Raw genomic sequence first — 21,733 nt, 5'->3', positions numbered from 1 at the left:
AGTAATGCTGCATTCTCAAAGAACGCAGGCACGCGCGAAGACTTATCACGAACTCCAGCGAGCAGAGAAGCGACTTCACAGACGGAAGAGGGAAGCCTGAAAGAACCAACAGGTGTGGGAACTCCAAAAGCAACCATACCAGACGCGTAAGTTTTACCAGCAAGTCAGCAGGATGAAACCTTACACACCTTGATGTCCATCCTGCCGAGACAAAGAGGGAAATCTGATTTCCGACAGAATGGGAATATTAGAGCGATGGGTTGAGTACTTTGACGAGCTACTGAACAACCAGAACATCGGCGAGTTGGAGGTCCCGCCAACTGAAGGCGACGGACAAATACTGCCACCACCAAGTATAGAGGAAACAGTCCGTGCAATTCATCGGCTTAAAAATCATAAGTCGCTAGGAATCGATGGAATTGCGACCGAATTGGTAAAAAAAATAATTATGCCAAGTTGTTCACCAATTTGGGCTCGAGGTGTGGGACAGCGAATCAATGCCTGACAACTGGCAACGAGGCATTATCTGTCCCATACATGAAAAGGGAGATATCACGCAGTGCAACAATTATAGAGGTATCACGTTACTGAGTACTATCTATAAGATATTACCCGCCATTTTTGCTAGGCCGGATAGCTCCATATGCCCAGAACATCATTTTTCCATACCAGAGAGGCTTCATTCCAGGCAAATCAAGAACAGATCAGATTTTCTCTCTGCGGCAAACGATGTTCTTGGAATGTTGTTGGAATATAGACATCAGTAGCACCATCTTTTCATCGACTTTAAAACCGTCTATGATAGAATAGCCAGGGTAAAACTGTCCACGGTCATGGGAGAAATCGGTATCCCGACGAAATTCATGAGACTGCCTAAGTTGACCCTGACCAACGTGCGAGATCAAACAAAAGCGGAAGAATCACTCTCGAGACCATTCAACATCAACAACGATCTACGACAACGGGATGCCCTATCATGCGTCCTCTTTAACCTGGCCATGGAGAAAGTCATCCGTGATGCTGAGGTAAATGCAAGAGGTACTATCCTCTTTAAGTCCACTGAACTACTGACCTATGCTGACGATATCGACACCATGGGAAGAACGACCCGAGACGTACAAACTGCCTTCCTCCAGATCGAGCAGGTGGCGCGAAATCTTGGGCTGTACATCAATGAAGGCAAGACAAAATATATGGTGGCAACGTCAGCACCGAAAACCAACCTAGCAACAACATCGAATCGCACTGGTCAAACGGGAAGAATAAAGATAAGAGACTACAACTTTGAGACCGTTGATAATTTCTCCCATCTAGGGTCGAAAATCACAACCGATAACAGCTACTATGATGAAATCCGCACACGGTTGTTGTCAGCCAACAGTGCCTATTTCAGCTTACAAAAACTATTCCGCCCGTAACGTCTCACCATAGGGTCAAAGCTCTTACTGTACAAGACAATGATCTTGCCAGTCCTCATGTATTCCTCGGAAACTTCGGTTCTTAGTAAGAAGAATTGCGGCCTCGTTCGGGAAAAGAATCCTCAGAGGAATTTTTGGCCCCCTACATGAGGGTGGACGATTCCGTAGCCTACATAACGATGAAATCTATGAGCAATACCATGACCGTCAGGTTGTGGATAAAATCTGGCTCAATAAGTTACGGTGGGTGGGTCACTTAATCCGTATGGACGAGGGTAATCCAGCCCTGAAAGGCTATAAGGACAATATCTATGGCAGAAAAAGAAGACGAAGCAAACCCTGTCTTAGATGGAGCGATGGCTTAGGTCAGGATGCCAGACAGCTTTTAGTGATATCGATTTGATGGACCTAGGCGCAAAACCGGGATGTTTGGAGTTCCTTATTAAGGCAGGCCTAGACCGGATACCGGTTGTTGCGCCGTTGATGATGACCTACAAATACTTGAATTTTCTTCTGTTTCATACCACCTTGAGCCCCTTGAGCTGCAACTTATGAATATACTCGGAGCATCCCTGCTTGTCGTAAAAAGCGGCTGGAAGGGATAAAAATTTGATGGTTAGGAAACTGAATATTTTCAAAACGATCTTGCTACTGTAACGTCAACGGCACTTCGTATAATGATGATATTCACGGTTTTTGATTGATTTCTGGAATATGCATACACTTCCTGAAAATGGTATCGAGGGTGTCCACAATATTCGCTGGTTCTGACAACATTTTGATTATCAGATTCTGATTCAGATTAAGGAGTGTGACAATTGTGCAACACGACAAAACGGAGATTCCCACAATTCAGGAAAAGTTGACTTTGTGATGGTGATGGGTGATCTGAATGCTAAGATGCGTGCTGACAACACCTTGTTTGATAATGCGAGTATGTGATGGACGGTGATCGTACCAAAAATGGAGAAAGACTCGTGAACTTCTACCATTTTGAGCGCCACATGGTCTGACCAAGTACCAGTTAAATTGCAACCGGCAACAAACATCCAGTCAGATTGATCTCATTGGAGTTAGCAGTAGATTTAGGAGTTGTCTTCTGAATGCACGTAACAAATAGTTGACAACATTGACTTCGAACCTTATCAAAAATGCTTTTATCTTTGGTGCGGGTGAAATTGTTGGCATCCGAAAAGGATATCATAACACTTGACCAACTGCGGAAACGTGGAAGCAGTTGGACAAACCTCGATCTGACTTTTCGTCGCACTCTACCTATTTGCATTAATGGGCAGAATATCGGGGGCGTTGGCCAACTTGTATACTTAGAAATTGTTCTTTCTGACATTGGTGTCACTCGACGCATTAACAACGCTAGACGCGGCTTAGCTAATTTGTCCAAAATACTAAAATGCAACTATCTGAAAATCAATTTGAAACTGTTGCGTGCCAATGTTCTTCCTGTGTGGAAAGTGACCTTCAATTATTATGTTTCCTTGACTTACGTGCATGAAGTTTGTTGAAAATGATATTTTTTTTAAGTGAAATGAAAGCGCGGAAGTCAGGAAATACAAGATAGCAAAGCCGGAAGGAGGCAGAAAAATTGATTACTGATTGCCGATAAGTGAAAACAGAAAAAAAAAACCGGAAACCAAATGCAGTTCTGGTATGGAAGGCTTTGTGTATTTGATATGTAAGAATAGTTAATTACACGACGATTCCATTTGCAGGTAGCTATTAGGTCACAATATACATACGAGTATATGAATATAACACTAAATTATTTACTCTAAAGATGTAGATCACTATGGCGGGCGGAAAAAGAGGAACCTTTAGCATTTTTAAGGTTTTGTTTGTAAAACAAAACCTTATTAAAATCGGTTTACTGTCTGTCTGTCCGTCTGTCTGTCTGTCTGTCCGTCACACGCATTTTTCTCGGAGACGGTTGTAGCGATTGGCACCAAATTTGGTAGAAAGGTGGGAACTGTGAACGCTCACGCATATAGTGAGTTACATCCTTTTTCGACGAATTTAAGGGGGGGTCCCCATACATGCAAAGGGAGGGTGTAAATTTTTTTTTCATTAAATATAGTCATGTGGGGTATCAAATTAAAGGTCTCGATTAGTACTTTTCGAAGCCTTAGTTTTGACATTTGTTGAAAAGGTGGGAGGTGCGGGGGGTTGAAAGTGGTCATTTTTTTAACGAACCCATTCTGAGAAACTACCCAACCGAAAAATCTGAAAAAAATCAGAGGGCTGTCACTATATGGTGCCTAGGCTCCGAAATACCCTCCATATCGATACCTGTTCAAATAAAGTTAATAATAGTACATTACTATAATTTTTAGTAATTGACAGGAAAACCCCCCTTAAGTTCACCCTAGAATCACAAAATTTTGCAACAATATAGGCTACAGCATAGGGCATGATCCTGCCAAATTTGATGAAAATCGCACTATTACTAACAAAGTAATACTAGGTCAAAGCTGTCGCTTCTCTGCAAATTCGAGACTATGAATGTCAATATCGCTTGAAAGTGGCTAATAATATATGCATATTTTACGTGCTACATGCTAATGGGACAAATGCACACCCAAATCTCTTTATAAAAGAAATACACAAAACCTTTCATACCTGAAGCGTCTAGCTTCCGGTTTCCCGACTTGTTTGTTTAGCATTTAGTTTCTCCCGAATGCCCTTCCTGCATAGAGCACGCCAAATACACTTCCCGTTCCCGCTATCGAAAGTTTTCTCGGAACGGATGAAGAACAGGTGAAGCGAAGGTGTAAACTACGCACACTGTTTCAAAATGATTCTTAGGGTTATTTATGTGGTTAATGCAGGAGGGTCTGGAGCGAAATCCAGCCTGCTTTCTGTCGATTAAGCTTTCGAGATGTTCTTTCAAACATTGTAAGAACTGGATTCAGTATTTCTAGTTACTCTTCCAATGCTCTGTGCCCGCCATATCCGTTGTTTCTCCATAGATCTAATCGAATTAGTCTTTGGGCTGTTCTCATTGGTCTCAAGGGCAGCAAATTGAGTAAGGCATTCTGAGCTGCGCCGGATGTGGTTCTCATGGCTCCGGTGATACCCAGACTCACAGTTCTTTGCAGTGTTTACAGCGAAAACTCTTTTGTTTCTCCTTAACCCACCACACTACAGCTGCATAAGCGAACTATGGCCTAATGATAGCAACATGTATCCACATTACTACCTGAGGCTTAAGTCCCCATGTCGAGGCAAGGTCCCCCCATGCCAGAGGTCGTTTCATCTTTACTTCTACATGTTTGTTCCAACGAAGCTTCTTGTCTAGAATAACTTTTTCGGAGAGTTGAAAGGTTGTACCCTTCATCTCGGGAAGGCAAAAAGTATTCAGTTTCCTCCTTTTCGTAAATAATACCGTTGTGGTTTTATTTGGATGAGATACCAACTGTTAATCAAATCAGCGGCACGTTGTGTATTTCTACACACCATTCCGAGATCTCGATCAACAGCCACCACAGCCACGTGATCCGCATAAGCTTGAACATGTCTTGCCAGATTTTGCAGTTCGCATAGTAGCGAGCTGATTAGCATACTCCACAGAAGTGGCGATAACACACCTCCTTGAGGGCAGATAGGCGGTGTTAGGTAGCGATCAACACCCACTTTACATACAGCAATATCTGCGTTAGAATAGCGTAAATCCACGTTATTAGAGTTTCGTCAATACCATGCTCTTTGGCGGCATCACTGAGCTTTTGGAAACACCCCCATCACGTGCTCACCCTTTAGAGTTGCATCCTCTATCTTTGAAATCTAAGAATGAAGAGCAGACTCACAGGACTTTCCACGTTGGTAAGCATGTTGGTTTTCATTTAGGGGGTGCGACCTTAGCGCCTTGACGCTCAAGCAGTTTTTCCAGACATTTCAGCGGAAATGATGTTAAGCTGATTTGCCTAAAGTTCTTTCGATTTGAATAGTAATCTTTCCCAGGCTTTGGTATGAAGACTACCTTTACCTTCTGCCAAGAGGAAGGCACGTAGCCCAGAGCAAGACATCCTCGAAAAATATTTCTTAGAAGTCGCTCTAAGTGCTCTATACGCTCCTTTTGCATCGCTGGGTAGATGCCATCCATACCAGGTGCTTTGAAGTACTCAAATGATAGTATAATAACCGTTCTCGCAGTGTCCCAATTCCCCTTGCAACACCTTCGTGTTGAAGGATTTGCATAAACCGCCAATTCACTTCTTCCCACTTCTGAGACCTGTTTTCCCCGGTGGTGTACTCCCAAGAGGGTCTGTATAGACTCAACTCTGGGGTTCGTGAAAATACCATCCGGCTTTCTAGGAGAGTCCAACTTGGCCGGCTCATTCTTATTAAGGACTCTGCCTGGAAGTCTCCTTTTCATCTTCCAGTTTCTCATAATATGTTCTAAAAGAGTCGCGTTTCGAACGTTTTGCGAACCTCTTATATTCACGCTGTGAGTTCGGGAAGTTTAGCCAGTCTTCATTTTTATTGCTATGCAACTACGATTTATCCGAAACATTGTTGACAATTTACGGTTACGGTAAAGTTTCAAAATTTGTCGATTGCTAACCCACAAATTTCTATTCCTTTTAGTCATCTCTTACTACTAGCAGGGGCGACTTTGAGTGTATTTTAAGCCACAGTCCACAGGGAACTTTAGTCAGGAGGAATGCAATCAGAATGACGATCAAGAGCGAACCGAGCTCCAATCGCAGCTCTCGCAGGATGTCGGTTGTGGTGCTCAGATGAACGACGAACGCTTCTGATAGGGACATATTTTCTGCGGGGCTAGGGATCCGAGAATGATAAGGCCATAGAAAAAATCACTTAGCTTACTGGGGTCATGGAGGCATGCAATGCTCTATACCCAAAACTCATCTGCTCCTCATTAGGAAATGAAAATACTAGTGAAGTAACAAAAGCAAAGCGTTATAAGCTGGATGTTTTTAGACAAAGAGGGCTTGCCAGAAGTTGGAGGCAAATCCCGGTAACGATAATCAAGAGAAGAAACACAAGCCATTGCAGAGCCACTTAGAAGAGTTCATTCGAAACTGCGAGAATGGCGACACCAAACATTTGGGTGCTTGTGCTTTCTAAAGAACTCGTTGCCACTCCCTTTCCTCATCAACAAGGTGGCGGAATTTAAATGATGCTAGAATTTAACGAATGTATGATGCGTGAAATTTGTGGTAGAATCGAAAATCGGAAAGAACAACTTTACAAGGCACCGTGACACTTGCAAGGATATTGTCGAATGTTAGTTGGCTGAAACGTGAGGCAATCCTGGTGGTGACCGGCATGATCTCCGTTGATATTCTCGCTGGAGAATTGAGTGTATTTTATCATTCAAAATGCATACAAGAGGATTGAAACCATGTGATGTTCACTGCTCGAGATTTTCGATCGAGATTGGGAATCTGAACTAGCCGCTGGGACGAGTGCAAGTAGTTGTTCCTCAGGGTGGAATTCACTTTTCAGTTCTAAATTGATATCTACGTAATCAATTTTGACGAAAAGGTGTGATTTGATTCAAGGACATGAGCCGATAAATTTTCAGTAGGAAACCTCATTCGCGGTATGTCCTTAAATAAGCAAAATCAAGCAGAAAAATGATCACTTCTTGTCGATCGGAATGACACAAAACTCAAAATCTTTCAAGTTTCTCGTCGAAAAACTTCAAACTCTTCCTTAATATGCCAATTCAGAAGACTCTCTCAAGCCCTAGCTTGACCAAAATCGCCACAATCTGGAGTGAATCGATAAATTGGCTGAAACTGGGAATTTTCACCACTTTCCTGTGGAAAAGTTGAATCGTTGATGTCGTGGCAAACATGCAGAGCTGTTGAAAAAATATTAAAAAGATTTACTTAGTTACTCAATTTTTACTTTTCCTTGCACTTCTCAAACTTTAATACCATTAGCTTTACCATTTTTAATTATGCTTCACGAAATCGATGTAGTCTTCAACTATAATAAAAACAAGCTTTCACAGACGCATATCATCAGATATTTGATTTATAAACAAAGACCAGACAACTTAATTGATTATTCTAAGAAAGATTTGGGATATCCTCTTTTCCCCCCACAGATCAATCGTCCTTTTGTTTGGAAATATTGCAGATACTTTTGCATTAAGAGTTTTGTCTACATTTTTGAAGGGTGGCTATACCCTAGCCCCAAGATATTCTCTCCACAGCTGTGGCAAATCTAAGAAGCAAAACCGAAGAGATTTCAATTTCACTTTAAATGCGGTGGAAACCCATGACGACATAGATTAATGCCTTCATATTCTAAAGAGAAACGCTGTATAATAAGGAAATATGAGTCCTTTTGGGAGAGATAATACTGACTGTATAGCATTCCGCACGGCTTAATTACATATGTACTTATATAACTATAGAAACCAACCAAGTTTCCACCCGCTTTGCAACAGGCAATAGAAAGGAGGCCACTCATTTACGTAGCTTCCAAGCGACAACAATACGCAGAAAGGATAATGATAGCTTGGAAGATTTTATATAATAATGATGATGGGAAGCATATTGAAATGACGCCAGAGTGATGGACATTTTCAAAACGGATGTATTAATCAAAAAGAAAAGCTATCGTCATTCGGAAGAGCCTTATGAAATGGGAGATTAATGAAGGCGCAGAATGAAACAAAGGAATGGGGGCAACACTACCGATTGGGGATGAAGTGAGACGCTGATAATATATTCACTTCATTGCAGAAGACAAAAGTTTTTTGTATATTAAATGGAATGTCAACACAGAACTTCCGGAACAATGAACAAGAGCGGATGATTGGGGATTTGGAAGCATTTTTCATTTCCATTAAACCCTTATCAAAAAAATATGTAGCTATGTATGTAATATGATATATGACAGTGGGTGGTAATGGGTGCGTTTTAGATTGAACTTGCATCATTTTTTAAAAACGGTCTATTTGACCTCGTTTGTAGCTTTCGGATGAAGTGTAGATATAATCTATATGCATTATAGCACCAGATACATATGCGTTTGTCTGGAGTTTTAATATATTTAAGTTATCCTTTAATCTAAAATGAATCAAAATTACTCCGCGCAGGCTGTAGAACTGATCTTTGTGCAAAGAATAAAGCAAAAGTGGCCTTATGATTTAAGGTGGTTTTTAAGGTTTTGTTTGCAAAACAACACCTTATTAAAGTCGGTTCAATGTCTGCCTGTCTGTCTGTTACATGTACTTTTCTCAGAAACGGCTATATCGACTGAAATTTGAAGAAGGTCTTCATACATACAAAAAGGGCGTGTACAATTTTTTTTCACCGAATATAGTCATGTTGGGTATCAAATGAAAAGGTCTCGATTAGTGCTTTCCGATGCCGGTCTTAGTTTTGACATTCCTTGGAAAGACGAGGAGTGCGGGGGGTCAAAGGTGATGATTTAACAGATCCATTCTCACAAACTACCCAACCAAAAAATCCGAAAAAAATCATGAAGCTGCCTCTATACAGTGTCCAGGCCTCAAAATACTCTCCATATCGATATCTCCTTAAATTAAGTTAATAATAGTATATTACTACACTTTGAAGGAAATTGCCTAGAAACCCCCATTATGTTTATCCCAAGGCTATAGCAATTTGCAGCAATATAGATTATAGTATGAAGCAGGTTATCCCCAATATTAATCGTACAATTACTTACAAAGTTACAGTAGCTCAAAGTTGCCTTTACCATGTAAATTTACTGCAACCCAAAGTGCTAAATGTCAATATCATACTAAAGCGAGTAATTTGACATTCCAAATGCATATACATTATGGGCTACGTACAAATGAGATAGTTCTGCACTCAAATCTACTCACACAAGAAACAAGCAAAACCTTGCATACTTAAAGCGCCGAGCTTCCGGTTTTCCGATTTTTTTTATCGTTGGTATTGTTGATGATACCACTCAAGTAAATGCAACACAATTCCGTAGGATATATATTTAGAGGCAAAGAAAACCTTGACACTATATTTATTTATTTATTTTTCATATTGAGCATTTTCCAGAACCATCCTGTTTCTTGAAAAACAATATTTTCAGAAAATTCAACGTACTTCGCCAGATTTATTCAAATTACCTTATTAAAATCGATTCAATGTCTTTCTGTCCATCTATCTTTTTTTGGAAATTGTGGAAATTTTTAAAAGGCACGTGTGGGATGTTTTCCAGTAAAACCGCCCCCGAATCCCCATGCCCGTGGAACCACCATAAGGTATGACATTACGGGACGAAGTCAATTCTAGCTTGATCACCTTTCTCCTCTACATGGCGTACATAACTGCGCTTTTCTCATCTCCTCTGCCTTCACAGTTTGCTCCGGATAGATGCAATCATGGAGCTGATCACATCCCAGTCCTGCTGACTTGTTAGCGTTTTACGTACCAGATTTTTCGTTACCAACATCTCTCTTGGAGTGTCTTCTAGGTCCTGTCTTTCTTCCTCAAGTCTTGGAAAGTGGGAGGATACATACTATAGCTCCTCCTCCATCGCTTAAACTTGTACAGGTACTGGCGATATCCTGCATACCCAATGATAAACCTGGTAAGATTATAATAAATCTCACTGTGCCGCCTCTCCAGCCACTCTTTCATGGCAGGGATGAACTTGTGTGTCCACTGACACTTTCCCGAGCGTTCCTAATGCTCTTGCCATCTAGTTACAGATTTTTCCTTAACGCGTTCTTCGTCTGCGATAAATGAGTCATCTCATCTGTTGAGATGTCAATGGGCATCATCCTCGAAATGATGAACGCAGAATCATATTAGATAGTCCTGAAGGCAGAGCACATCCTGTAGACTGCATTTATTTTACGAGTATTAGCTGAAATCTGCAACGCTTTTTCCCAAACTGGGGCTGCACAGAGCAAGATCAAGCTCATCACCCTAGCTATAAACTACCTAGAAATATGTAGTGGCCCTCCCAGGTATGGCTTCATCCTTCTCAGGTCCATACTTACAGTGTAGCTTATAATTAAGCTCCGTGTCTATCATCACTCTCAAATATTTGAAGGCTTGGAAGTGATGACATAATCTCGAATTTGAATGAGGGCATAATTCTTTTACGATGTTTAGTATGAAGCCCGCTTTTATTTTTTCCTCTGCAAGTGTTAGATCAGAATGCTCTAGCCAAGCCTTGCCAGAATTGCTTCGCATGATTATACCCTATTATCTTGGAGATGTCTTGCGACTACAACCAGTACTATGTTGTCGTAATCCCCCACCGTCCTTTCCTCTGGGACCGAAAGATTAAGTACACACGCATAGGCTATGTACTCCTGGGGTCCGTTATGTGTATCATACCAGAGCCTCCATTTTTGTAAATAGCTGCTGATAACAGCGGCGAATATTTGCCAGGGATTTCTATAAGTTCCAATTGGGCGAATTAAATGCATTTCTCACGTCCAGGGTTACTACCATGCAATATTTCCTGATATTAATCTTTGCATGAATTATCTCTTTGGCCAAGTAAGTAAATAATTTGTTAGCATTGCAGCCTTGGCAATTGTATCAACTTCTGCCGCTTCTATGCTGGAGGGAATATCCCCTAGGACATGCATGCTTCGTGGTTGGTGCCCCTCTCTTGCTGGTAGAATATTCCTTGGATGATTTTCAACAAAAGGGTAGGACACATGATTTGTGAAGATGAACGGCTTCTGAATCGTGCCACCACGATCCTTTAGGTGTTATTCCAGGGATTTACTTCCGATTAGAGTTCGGCATTTTCTCTTGCTCCGTTGGATGACCAGTTTGAGGGTTCTGTGAGTTTCTTGGTAGGCATACTACTGATCGATCTTACTTACTACTTTCTGAGCTGTTCTCCTGGTTTGATGGCAGGCTCATCGAAAGCTGGTCAGTTCATTGTTCCACCGGTAATTGGGTCTTCTAAGAGGAAATATGCAGCTCCTAAGCATGGACGCATTACATGCTTTGGCGGTGCATTGTTTAAAATGGGGGCTCTTTCTATAGACAAGCCTTTATTAGGTTGATCTTCTATGAAATTCCAACGCCTTTGCAAACCACCCTGACATTTTTCTCGGGTTTGGGCATGATGGTTCTCTACCCTGTGGCTTTCCCCATAATTCAATGAGAATCACCTGGTTATTGCTCTGGGTGTAATCCTGGCTGACGTACAAGGACAAGGGTGACAAAGGACAGGTCTAGGATTGAAGCAGATCCTCCTTTCCGAAAGGTGTTCACATTGCCTTCATAGGCCAGAACTATATCCAACTACGCAAAAACTTCTAGTAGGCTGTGCCCCTTTGCATTTACTGTTATGCCAATCAAGGACTCAAGCATTGAAGTCTTCAGCAATGACCTTTGAACTTCGTCCTCTTGTGTCGAGAACAAGATGTTAAGTGTTCCCTCGAATTTAAAGAGTGACAGACACAAAGCCACTTATAGTACATTGTATGGTTTGTCGACCGCACACCTATATTACCGTCGTTCCAATCTATGGCCCATACGCCACCGTGAAAGTGTAGCTTGCACCAACAGCATCAGCAAGTTAAGTCATTCAACAAATGAGTACTGCTGGCGGTGGTGAAGATGCCGCTGATGTTGGAGTTATGTTTGCTGGTGACGATGCGTTCGTGGGGAACCCTCTTGGTAAACAGTTGTTTCTGTGCGGTGTTTTTCTGTTTCTTTGATGATTTATGGCCAAATCTCGATGCGTTCGGTCCGCGTATTCTCTTCGGTTGCTACTTAATTTCCATTGGCTCCGTTTGAATTCAACTATTTTTCACTGATCACTCTCTACATTTTTCTACTTCCACGATTACTCCGCCAGCCCGCTACCTACAAGTAAGGGAGTCACCTTGGCGGGTGAGTTTCACTCCCTGCGGAGCTCGGTCGAATCCTGGCTAATCAGTACAAAGGTTTCTATAGCGTTCACTTATTATGACAATTTTCAACTTAGATTCGTAGGTGGTCTGTTCAAGTAAATTCTGTGCGAACCTGTAATGATTGAGGTTTTCTTGAACAAATCTCATTTTCTGATTACAATCAACGCCTTTCCATTTACCACTTGTAGCAATATGCCGATTATCCCGCCCCTTCTTTCTTTCGCACAACAGGCATTTGGGGTCCCCCTTGCACTCCCTGGTAAGATGGTCTTTCCTCCCACACCTTCCGTATCGACCGGATCGATCAATGCCGCCAGCGATACATTTGCACGGTGTTCAAACATGAGGCATTTAAAACACCTCTTTAGTGATATCTGTCCTCTTAAATGGCAGACTCCCAATCCAATCTGAACTTTTCCAGCCACCAACAACTTTTGCGGTGCTTCCATTGGTAATCGCATTGTAGCGTTTAAGTGCTGTCATAGGGTTTTCGCAAATTGACAATAGATCCCTCCGCAAATTTTTCCTTCACTACAATGGAAATTTATCCTTTCGATTTCACTTCATCGAGATCTTTACACTGGATATAGGTCTCATGTTTTTGGGCATGCACTGCTGCATTCTTCCTATTTGAGTTTTTTAATTGAGTGTGAAAGCCATTAGTTTTGCCCAAGCTGGATCTTATCAGCCCGAATGTAAGATCCCCTTTCTGGGTTTTCTTTCACTCAGATCCTTTAGGTGGGGATCAGTTTTGACCTTTTTGAGTATTTCCGCATAGGACAGAATACCCTTGCTGCAGATAATCACAGCCTCTGGGCGAATTCCCACTTTTGCTTTCGTTTTCGCCTTTTTGCTGGTAATTTTGACCCCTTTTTTTTCGTCCCCCTTGGGTTGCGATGGTTAATTTTGATCATGCACTTTTCCCTTCTGAATTATTCGTTTCACTTGTTGGTACTGTCTGTATACCGTTTTTCCTTTCAGGAGACTGTTGACTTCTTAGGGGCCCCTCCTTTTGCCGTACTCACTTATTTGGTTGTAATTCGATAGTAATACGGTTAGGTATCATTTGAGTGTCCTGTGGCACTGGTGGGACAGAAGGTTTCGGCTTCTCCTTTGAACTTCTTTCCTCCTTCTGTAATTTGTTGAAGAAATAGCCCTCGCCCGATTCTTTATGGCTTGATGCACGTTGTGTTTGCCTTTGATAAACTCGAATAGCTTAACTATTTTTGCCCTAAGCTGGATGAAGGGTAATTCACCCTGATCAGGGCTCTGTTCTCTATTACCTCGATGGGATAACCCCTTTTATATGCTTCTTCACCTTTGATATGTATAGACCTTCTCTGTATGCTTTCTTTTACGTTTTATGGCATAGGTGGAGATCTCAAAGTTGACGAGCTCTTCCCGAATGGGTCCTTTTCTTGGTTCTGGAATATCTCCTGCTGTCGCCCCCTCATGAACCAACGCGGTGGGTGTTGTTGCCGTTTCAGCAATCTGCTTCTAACTGGTCTTTCTTCGGTTTTATTATTGGTGCCCTCACAGTCTGAAAAAAAATGCATGAACACACACTTACACATCACTAGATATGCCCCATTCGCCACCTGGGGACCCGCCTGATGCGAGATCAATAACTCGCACAGGTGTCCCTCTGTCACAATCGAGTTAGTCGAAAAAGGCTGGTTGTCACGAAATTTGGTGCGAATGTGTGGTCTGTGAATGCCTCTATACATAGAAAGTAGGGCTATTTTCTATTGAGTTTAATAGGGGCTCACTAAATTTTCTTAAAAATGGCGTTCTACTTGATACTTGGCTACTACAAAAACACACACTTGATTGTGAGCCTTATACTCTCTGCTATTAAAAAACGAAGTATTATAGAAACCAAACCAAGTCGGCTTGTTTTCAAAAAGCTTGAACGGGACGGAAAAGGTCTACACCGCAGGCAACGGAATATATTTGGCGATTTATTATGCCAATGATATATATTGCATTGTGTCAATGAAACAATGATTGACTCATTTTTTGGTCACATATTATTGTACTTTTTATTAACGAAAATGGATCTGTTGGTCTCAAAATATAAAAAAACCTACTCTAGGTCGTTTCGTCCTCAATTTACATGCTGATTGTCTAGTGGTGACTGTGAGTCCTTACTGCTTTGCAAGCGACTCTATTGGCTTAAGGGGCCCACATGTATGTCAGGTTTACTACAGACCTCAGACCCTCTTCTCGGAAAATGCATGTGGTCCTGATATTCGCGAGTACTGCTTTTAACTCTGCGAATGTTTTGAAGAGAGTATGTCCTCTCACGTCATCAGGCTGCCCCCGCTATAATGTTCGGCCCGCGTCTTTTTGCCCCCACTAGCCTTTTACTCAAATATCACCATGGTGATTTCGATGTGGCTCACTAAATGTATGGTTTGCGAGAGTATGTGGTTAAGGTTGATTCGCATCAACCTCATCTGCGATTTGTGTTGAGGGCTTCCTGTATTCCGGGCACCTGCCGCTATCTGCAATGTGCCGATGGTCCACACGCTCATTCTCTTTGCACAGTTAACAGTTTGGGTCTACCTCACACTCCTTGTTGATATGGCCTTCTGCTCCGCATCTCCAGCACTGCTTCGATTTCGCTCTAATGCGGCAAACATCTCTCAAATGGTCAGTGTTCACCTTGTTTGGAGATATGGATAACCTCTGATCTTTCCATTTTCGAGGTGTAGTCTTTCTCCAGACTTCCACATCCTCATTAGGAGATCCACTACCTTTTACCAGAATAGCGGCTACCTGAGTTTCGCCAGCAGCTTCAGCCATCTTTCTTAATTTCTCCATTATCTCTTGCCGATTGATTTTCAGATTTCAATCTGCTCATACAGAGTAAATATGATGGAAAAAGATACTTAAAGAAAGTAAAACATTCATTTAATTTCCTTAAGCATTCAAAACGAGTATATTTGTTATCATATTTCCTGAAGTGGCTTCCACTCGCCAATTTTTATCCAAACAATTGTATTTTTCTTTAAATTACAGGTTGTAGGTGATAAACACAATACTCTTATCTTCAATATGAGCGAATCAACGTCAGCACCACTGAATGATTGTCAGCCACAATTATCATTTTTTGTCTGTATGGCGGGCGATGATTCACTTCGCGAGTATTATAAACATTGCATCAATGAAGTTTTTAGGTAAGCGCTTCCGGTGTCCAGTGTCAAGTAAAGTTGAAGATGTTTCAAAAGTGTCCAATCATTTTATGTTAAAATTATGATTGTGTTTTATTTTTAATTGTACAATATCATGTTCGTTTCACTGACATACATTAAGTGGTTTGATATGATTTGCGTTAATTATTAAATATTTTTAAATGTTTTCCTCTTTTTAAATTAGATATACCTTGGGCCAGCTTTTAACGTCCATTGAACTTGCTGAAGAAAAACGGGTTCGCGGCCAATGTCAAAGTCTTTTACGAGTGGCTAGACGCTTGCTTAGACAAATTGGTAAGACACATTCATCCAATATTCATTAAAAGTATTATTTTGTATATAAACTGAACTGGGCCACAAAATACTGGGTTTACTATATTTTTTAAAAATCCTAATATATCTGTGACTATATCATTTGATTTTAGATATTATAAAATATTTATATAATCTCATTTCAATGCGGAAATCAAATTGAAACCTGCATCGGCTTTTCTTTCTTAGATAATGGAAAATGTTTAGTCCAACTATGACGAAAAGATCAAATCATATTAATATAAAGATTAGAGGCTCAAAGATGCCAGATGTTTTTTGTTTTATATATTGATATCAAATAATTCAAAGACAATATGTATTCCTGTTGTTCCGCTTATCGCGGTAGGTTGAATGCGTAAATTGAGATGATAAGCTGCAGCGACAAATATATTTGTAATACTCGGCTACAGATTCTACAATATGAAACATCTTAATGGAGAGGTCATGGAGGTTTTGAATTTTAATTACAAATTGCATAAAATGTGCGTGTGTATGAGGTGGAGGAGAGGAAAAGCCTTAGAGCACTCAGACCCTAGTGGTCCCTTGTACTCGTACATCTTGCCACACATTCACCTGGTTCCTCCCAGTTTTCTCTACATTTCAGGATAACTTCATATCTTCTACCAAACAGATGTATGGGGTTCTGAGATTCAGAAGGCACTGCGAATACCGAATTCTTTTTTCCCAATCCCCCCTTGGATATTGTGCTCATGACCCCGGGAATACCCAGGCCCAGTTCTTTTCAATGCGGCTACAGTGAAAATTTTTTATTTTATCATAACCCACCATTGACAAATTTTGTAGTTCGCATAGTAGTGATTCGATCAACATATTCCACAGAAACTGCGATAGTACACCGCCTTAGTGGCAGCCTTTTGTTGTTTCTCTTGTTGTTCGATACCATGCTGTCTGGCGTCATCACAAAGCTTTTGAAAAGGCGCACAGCTAAAGACCCTTGAATGTCCACGAACACCGCCATCGCCTACTCGCCTTTCAGAGTTCGCGGCTTGCTCTCTCTTTTTTAAACCGAAGAACGAAGAGCGGATTCACAGGGCTTTCCGCGCTGATAAGCGTGTTGGCTTTTATTTAATGAGTGCGACTTTAGCATTTTCTAACGAATGTGACGCTCCTCTCTCCGGACATTTTAAGCTGACTTGTCTGAAGCTCTTTGGATTTGAATGGTCATCCTTCTCAGTGCAGTTTTATGTGAAAACCGCCACTAACTGAAGAGTCTGTTCTGCGCAGTATGGGTCTCACCGGGACCCCCACCTTGTCTCCACCTTCCGCTGAAAGTTCCGTTTTTGCTGCGTCTTCTTATTCCCAAGAAACTTCTCATTTTTTCCCGGTACTTTGCGCTGTCGTCGACTGGGCAAAGTACCCAGGTTCAAGGTATCTAGTCTTCATGGATCCGTTTCCACATACTGGTATTAGCCCGGTTGCGATCACGCCACCAGCCTCCCTTTCCACCGCTTTTTCTGGTAGAGGCGGAGGGGGAAGGTTCTGACAGGCACCGTTTAACTCGTAGTTTTTTCCCCTTGGCGACTGAAGTTTCCTTCTGCCGTGCCTTCCTCTCCCATTTTCTGGAAGCATTAGGCAGCAGTGCCATCGACAGACCGACTGTAATGAGGTTTCTAGTTTCACTCATTAAGGAAGTTGCCGTACTTTTCTTTTCGGTTCATTGCAACGTAGAGACTGAGTGCAGACTTTCCACTAAATTGGAGACCGTGTCATCCACAGATTTTTCCGTGGGGCATGCATCTAGTTAAGCCTCAAAAATTCGTGCCTCGGCCCCAACTTGATTAGTCAAGCCGCTGGTGGATTCCATGTCTGTGAATTCTTACCACTTGCAGAGCTAAAATCCGTTGCTTCTATCTTTATCCCTTAGTACAATAGTGAACTGACTCGCTTTTCTCACTTAATGCTGGGAGGGTTTTTCAAGGGGAAATCGCGATTTTTGCGAAAAGAAATCCGATAATTTGTTACTCCAAAATCGAAAATATTTACAAATTTGAAAAAAAAACTCTTCAGCGCTACCTTGTAAATTATATACAGAAATAGTGTTCGAAATTTTAAAAGGATCAGTCCGGTAATTTGGGACTTATGAGGGGCATCGGCTTTGAAAACGTGAGTTTTTGAAAAAGCGCTTTGAAGTTTTGAGCATTAAAAAAATTTAGAATAAAACGTTCATAAGCGAGTTTTATCGGCTTACTTGACACTGAATCATCGATGCTAGGTTCCTCGAGGATATTGCCATCATCCATGATGTCTAAAGCATCTTTTTGCTCCTGTCTGCAATGAATCTTGTCATTTTATGTCTGTTTTTCATCTCCCGGGTCCGTTCGGTTTATCGCGCTCATTCATTGGCACTCGGACTAATATTGATTCTCATGACTCGCATGAAGATTAGTAAAGCAAAGAACCTTCATTGGGTGTTGTGCTCATAGCACCGGTAATACCCAACCACACAGTTATTTGCAGTGTGACAAGTTTACAGTGAAAACTCTTTTGTTTCCCTTAACCCATCACATTGCGGGTGCATAGCTGAACATCGGCCTAATGATATTAACATATATTTCGATTACTATGATACTTAATTCCGCACATCGAGCCAAAGGTTCGCACACACAGTCCATAAGCTGTGAGAGCTCGTTTCATCTTTACAATAATTCCCAAATATTTCAGTTGAAGGTTTTTTCTCTTCTTCTCTGGAAGACAAAAACCATTCAGCTTCCTTCTTTCTAAGGTTTTATGTAAACATAAAAACTTATTAAAATTGATTTACTGTCTGTCTGCCTGTCCGTCACACGCGTTTTTCTCAGAGACTGTTGCAGCGATTGGCACTAAGTTTGGTAGAAAGGTGGGAACTGTGAATGCTCACGCATATAGTGAGTTACATCCTTTTACATCAAATTTCAGGGGAGGGTCCCCATGCAAAAGGGGGGTGTAAACTTTTTTTCATCAAATATAGTCGTGGGGTGTCAAACCAAAGGTCTCGGTTAGTACGGTCTTAGATTTGACATTTGCTTGAAAGGTGGGGAGTGCGGGAGATCGAAAGTAATCATTTCTTTAACCGACCCATTTTCGGAAACTTCTTAACCGAAAAATGTGAAAAAAGTCAAGAGGCTGCCACTGTATGATGCCTAGGCCCCAAAATAACCCTAGGTATGGTGCCTAGGCCCCAAAATAACTCTAGGTATGGTGCCTAGGCCCCAAAATTTTTTCCATCGAATATAGTTATGTGGTGTATCAAATGAAAGATATTTTTCCGAATCTGATATTAGTTTTGACGTGAATTGCAAAGTGCGCGAGCAAGGAGCCAAAATGTACACACTTAAAGTGAGACAGGACTCATTTTCGGAAATGACCCAACCGAAAACTCTGAAAAAAATCAGGGTGGTGTGCTTAGGTAAAATCTAGGCCTCAAAATATATCCCATTTCGATATCTTCTCAAATAAACTTACTAATAGTATATCACTAACTTGTAGAAATTGGCTAAAAACCTCCTTTTAATTCATTATAGGATTACGATTTCCCACCAGCACAGAGGACAATATTTCGTATACACATGCCAACTTTTACCCAAAATCTGGCCATTTACGCCAAAGTTATAGCAGTTGAAACTTAGCAATTTCGCGCGAATTTACCGCATTCTAAGCCATACAATTCTATTCACGAAGAATCTAGTTCTCCCCAGCCCTTTTTAAGGTTTTGTTTGCAAAACAAAACCTTATTAAAATCGGTTCAATGTCTGCCTATCTGCCTGTCTGTCACAGGCACTTTTCTCAGAAACAGTTATACCGATTGACACGAAATTTGGTGAGAAGGTGGGACCTGTGGACCCCCAGACATGCAGTGAGTGATCCATGTAAAAGGGGGGTGTAAAATTTTTGTTCACCAAATATAGTCATGTGGGGTATCAAATGAAAGGTCTTAATTAGTACTTTTCGAAGCCGGTCTTAGTTTTGAGATTGTTGTTAGAAAGGCGGGGAGTGGGAGGGGTGGAAAGTGATGACCGAAAAATTTTAAAAAAATCATGAAGCTGCCTCTATATGGTACCCAGGCCTCAAAATACTCTCCATATTGATATTTGATCAAATTATGTTAATAATAGTAATAATAATAATCGCTGGCGCAATAATCCATATTGGATCAAGGCCTTGAAGTGTGTTAGAGTACTTCATTCAAGACCGTAACGATACACCGCACTACACTGTGGGAGGCAATGTGGTCAATGTGGTTGCGCACGCCCGAGATTATTACCCTGATTTGATTCAGGTACTCATTCACAGCTGAGTCGACTGGTCTCCGACATCCAGTCACGATAACAAATTCCTCTGCTCCAGCGAGATTTGAACCGCGACCTTCCGCTACGACAGCCCAACGCTCTAACCACTTGAGCTATCCGGACACAAATTGAGTAAAACCCCCTTAAGTTTATTTCAAAGTTATAAAACTTGGGAGTAATATAAAATATAATATGAAGCATGTTATCTCCAAGTTTGATCAAAATCATACTATTAGTAACCAAGTTACAGTAGCTCAAAGTTGTCTTTACCATATAAATTTACAACCTGAAGTACTAAATCTGACATGCTAAATGCATATTCTGAACGGGCTACGTACAAATGGGATAGTTCTACACTCAAATATACTCACAGAAGAAGCAAACAAAACGTTTCATACCTGAAGGGCCCAGCTTCCGGTTTCCCGACTTGGTTGTATCTGTTGTAGGTTAAGTTCTTCACATTTACTTATAATATTAAACTCCGAGTGTGAAGCGTATGAGGTTGACTATTATCAATACAGTGTTCTTCATCAAATGATTTATTTAAATAGCTTTCTAAAAAATAGTAGGCAATGAAATTTTTAGCTATGTGACACTATGAGCTGTCATGCACTTGTCGCTTCTTACTTCTTCTTCTTTTTTTCAGCCTTTGTCCCGTTCACAAGCGGGGTCGGCTTGTCATGATCGGTTTCGCCATTTTATTTTATCAAATACCTGATCTGGATGTAATCGCGAGACTTTTAAATCCCCATCCAGCGTATCAAGCCACCGTTGTTTCGGCCGGCCTTTTGGTCGCTTACTTACTTCGATGTTCAGACCAATCTTGCCAAGTGAATTCTCGTTAGTGCGAATTACGTGACCATACCATCGTGCCATAGCCCCCCGTAGTACGTTAAGGTCAAACTTTCTTACTGAGGCGACCAGGTATCAGTGAGGCTCCGTTCGGATACAATTAGTTACCCCCGACTGCAAACTATCCAATGGGCTAGGTTCGCATGACACCCTGGATTGGGGAAGTTGCTTTTCGACTCCCCAGACTAGATCCGTAGCGTTTTGTTAATAGTTGGGCCACCTTGTACAGGGTGTGGCTATCACCACTCACTAATGGTCTTGGTAGACGAGAGGCTTGGCCACCGAAAAGCCATACATCGCCCTATAAGAGACAGCTCATCCTCAAATAGAGATAGGTTGACCTCAGGGAGTTACATTCCGCGTTAGTCTATACTGCTGTGCACTACTTGACCCCAAGTATTGATATTATATTGCAATCCAATCTAAATACTGCAATTCAAATTAGAACTCAAATTGGATCTTCTCTGGGAAGCAGGTTATCATCAAAGCCGACACTACTACATAGAGACATCTACTATATAGAGGCTTAGAGTCGTATTAAGTTAATGCAATATCTCTCTGTCATCGATTTGTCTACCACACCTCAAACCTCCTTAGAAAGGCTGAATTGAAAAGGAGTATGATAAAAACATGAATAAATAAAGTCATTCTGGAGAAACGAAGTTGCCATTCAATGCTGTCGCAATCCTAAATGAAATCAAGGTAATGCTACTGAAGCTCCCTATCTAAAATTCATCTTATAAAAGTGACATTTCGTGCCTTCAGATTTGACAAAGATGTTGTGAATCAAGT

General features: G+C 41.3%; 1 protein-coding gene across 1 annotated transcript in view; it reads left to right on the top strand.

The window, feature by feature from the left end:
- Positions 1-21,733, top strand: part of LOC119652330 (cGMP-dependent 3',5'-cyclic phosphodiesterase-like) — a 291,653-nt gene that overhangs the window by 176,292 nt on the left and 93,628 nt on the right. The window contains exons 4-5 of the mRNA XM_038056342.1: positions 15,319-15,476; positions 15,676-15,785. Of these exons, the coding sequence (XP_037912270.1) occupies positions 15,319-15,476; positions 15,676-15,785 (268 nt within the window). The remainder of the gene's footprint in view (positions 1-15,318; positions 15,477-15,675; positions 15,786-21,733) is intronic.

The sequence above is a fragment of the Hermetia illucens genome, chromosome 3 (assembly GCF_905115235.1).
Source record: "Hermetia illucens chromosome 3, iHerIll2.2.curated.20191125, whole genome shotgun sequence".
Lineage (NCBI taxonomy): Eukaryota > Metazoa > Arthropoda > Insecta > Diptera > Stratiomyidae > Hermetia > Hermetia illucens.
The sequence above is the reverse complement of the archived record's forward strand: the minus strand, read 5'-3'. Positions and strand labels throughout refer to the sequence as shown.